The sequence below is a fragment of the Fukomys damarensis genome, unplaced genomic scaffold (assembly GCF_012274545.1).
Source record: "Fukomys damarensis isolate Sample0158 unplaced genomic scaffold, DMR_v1.0_HiC HiC_scaffold_21886, whole genome shotgun sequence".
NCBI classification, from domain to species: domain Eukaryota; kingdom Metazoa; phylum Chordata; class Mammalia; order Rodentia; family Bathyergidae; genus Fukomys; species Fukomys damarensis.
The window spans coordinates 1-684 of record NW_022922798.1 but is presented as its reverse complement, the minus strand read 5'-3'; the positions used below and the strand labels follow the sequence as shown (position 1 = coordinate 684).

The 684-nt window shown below is 66.4% G+C and overlaps 1 protein-coding gene across 1 annotated transcript; it reads right to left on the bottom strand.

Annotated features, from left to right (window-relative positions):
- Window positions 1-4: 4 nt before the first annotated feature.
- LOC104871637 (testis-specific Y-encoded protein 1-like) lies at window positions 5-679 on the bottom strand (the record flags this gene model as incomplete). The annotated part of the gene is made up of 1 exon (XM_010637984.1): window positions 5-679. A coding segment is annotated over one exon (675 nt), but the record flags the coding sequence as incomplete, so codon positions are not given.
- Between the last annotated feature and the right edge of the window lie 5 nt (window positions 680-684).

Here is a 684-nt window from a genome sequence, read left to right as displayed (position 1 = left end):
CCTGCTCCCGCTCCAACAGCTTTCCAAGTGTGTGGCATCCACTCACCATTTCTTCTGCCACTAAATATTCTGAGAGCTTACGCACCCTCCCTCTCTCCCACGGCCTCCTTGCTCCCACAGCCCCATGACCACCCCCAGGCCACCCCGCGGCCCCACAACACGCGGCCCTTCTCCCTGCGCTCCGCACACCCACCCAAAGGGATACCGCTGTGGCCCAGAAGCCAGGGATGCCCTTGATGAGGAGACTCCTGCGCTCCAGGTGAACCTTGCTCCTCGGCCTCTGTCTCTTCCTCAGGCGGGCAAAGGCCTTGCTGGCATGCAGAGCCACCGGCTGCCGATCCAGCTGGAGGGCTCGCAGGTGTTCCACAGGCGGCAGGGCACAGGGAAGGTCACCTGGCCCAGCCACGGCCAATGCTCTCACTTCGGTGACAGCCCCCGCCTGGGCTGGCTCTTTCTCCTCCTGCTTTTCCTCAGGCGGCTGTCTGAGGCCACCTGGCTTCCCCTCGCCCCGCTTCTGCCGCTCCGCTGGCTCCTTCGCCCCGCGCCCCTCTCCAAGCAACAGCACGCCTGCAGAACTCAGCAAGGCCGGGCCCTCGCGCAGTCTGGCCTCCTTCCTGCTCCCACAGGGCTGCCGAGGCGATGCACGGGCCTCCGACTGGGCTGCTCTCTGCACCGCACCGCAGG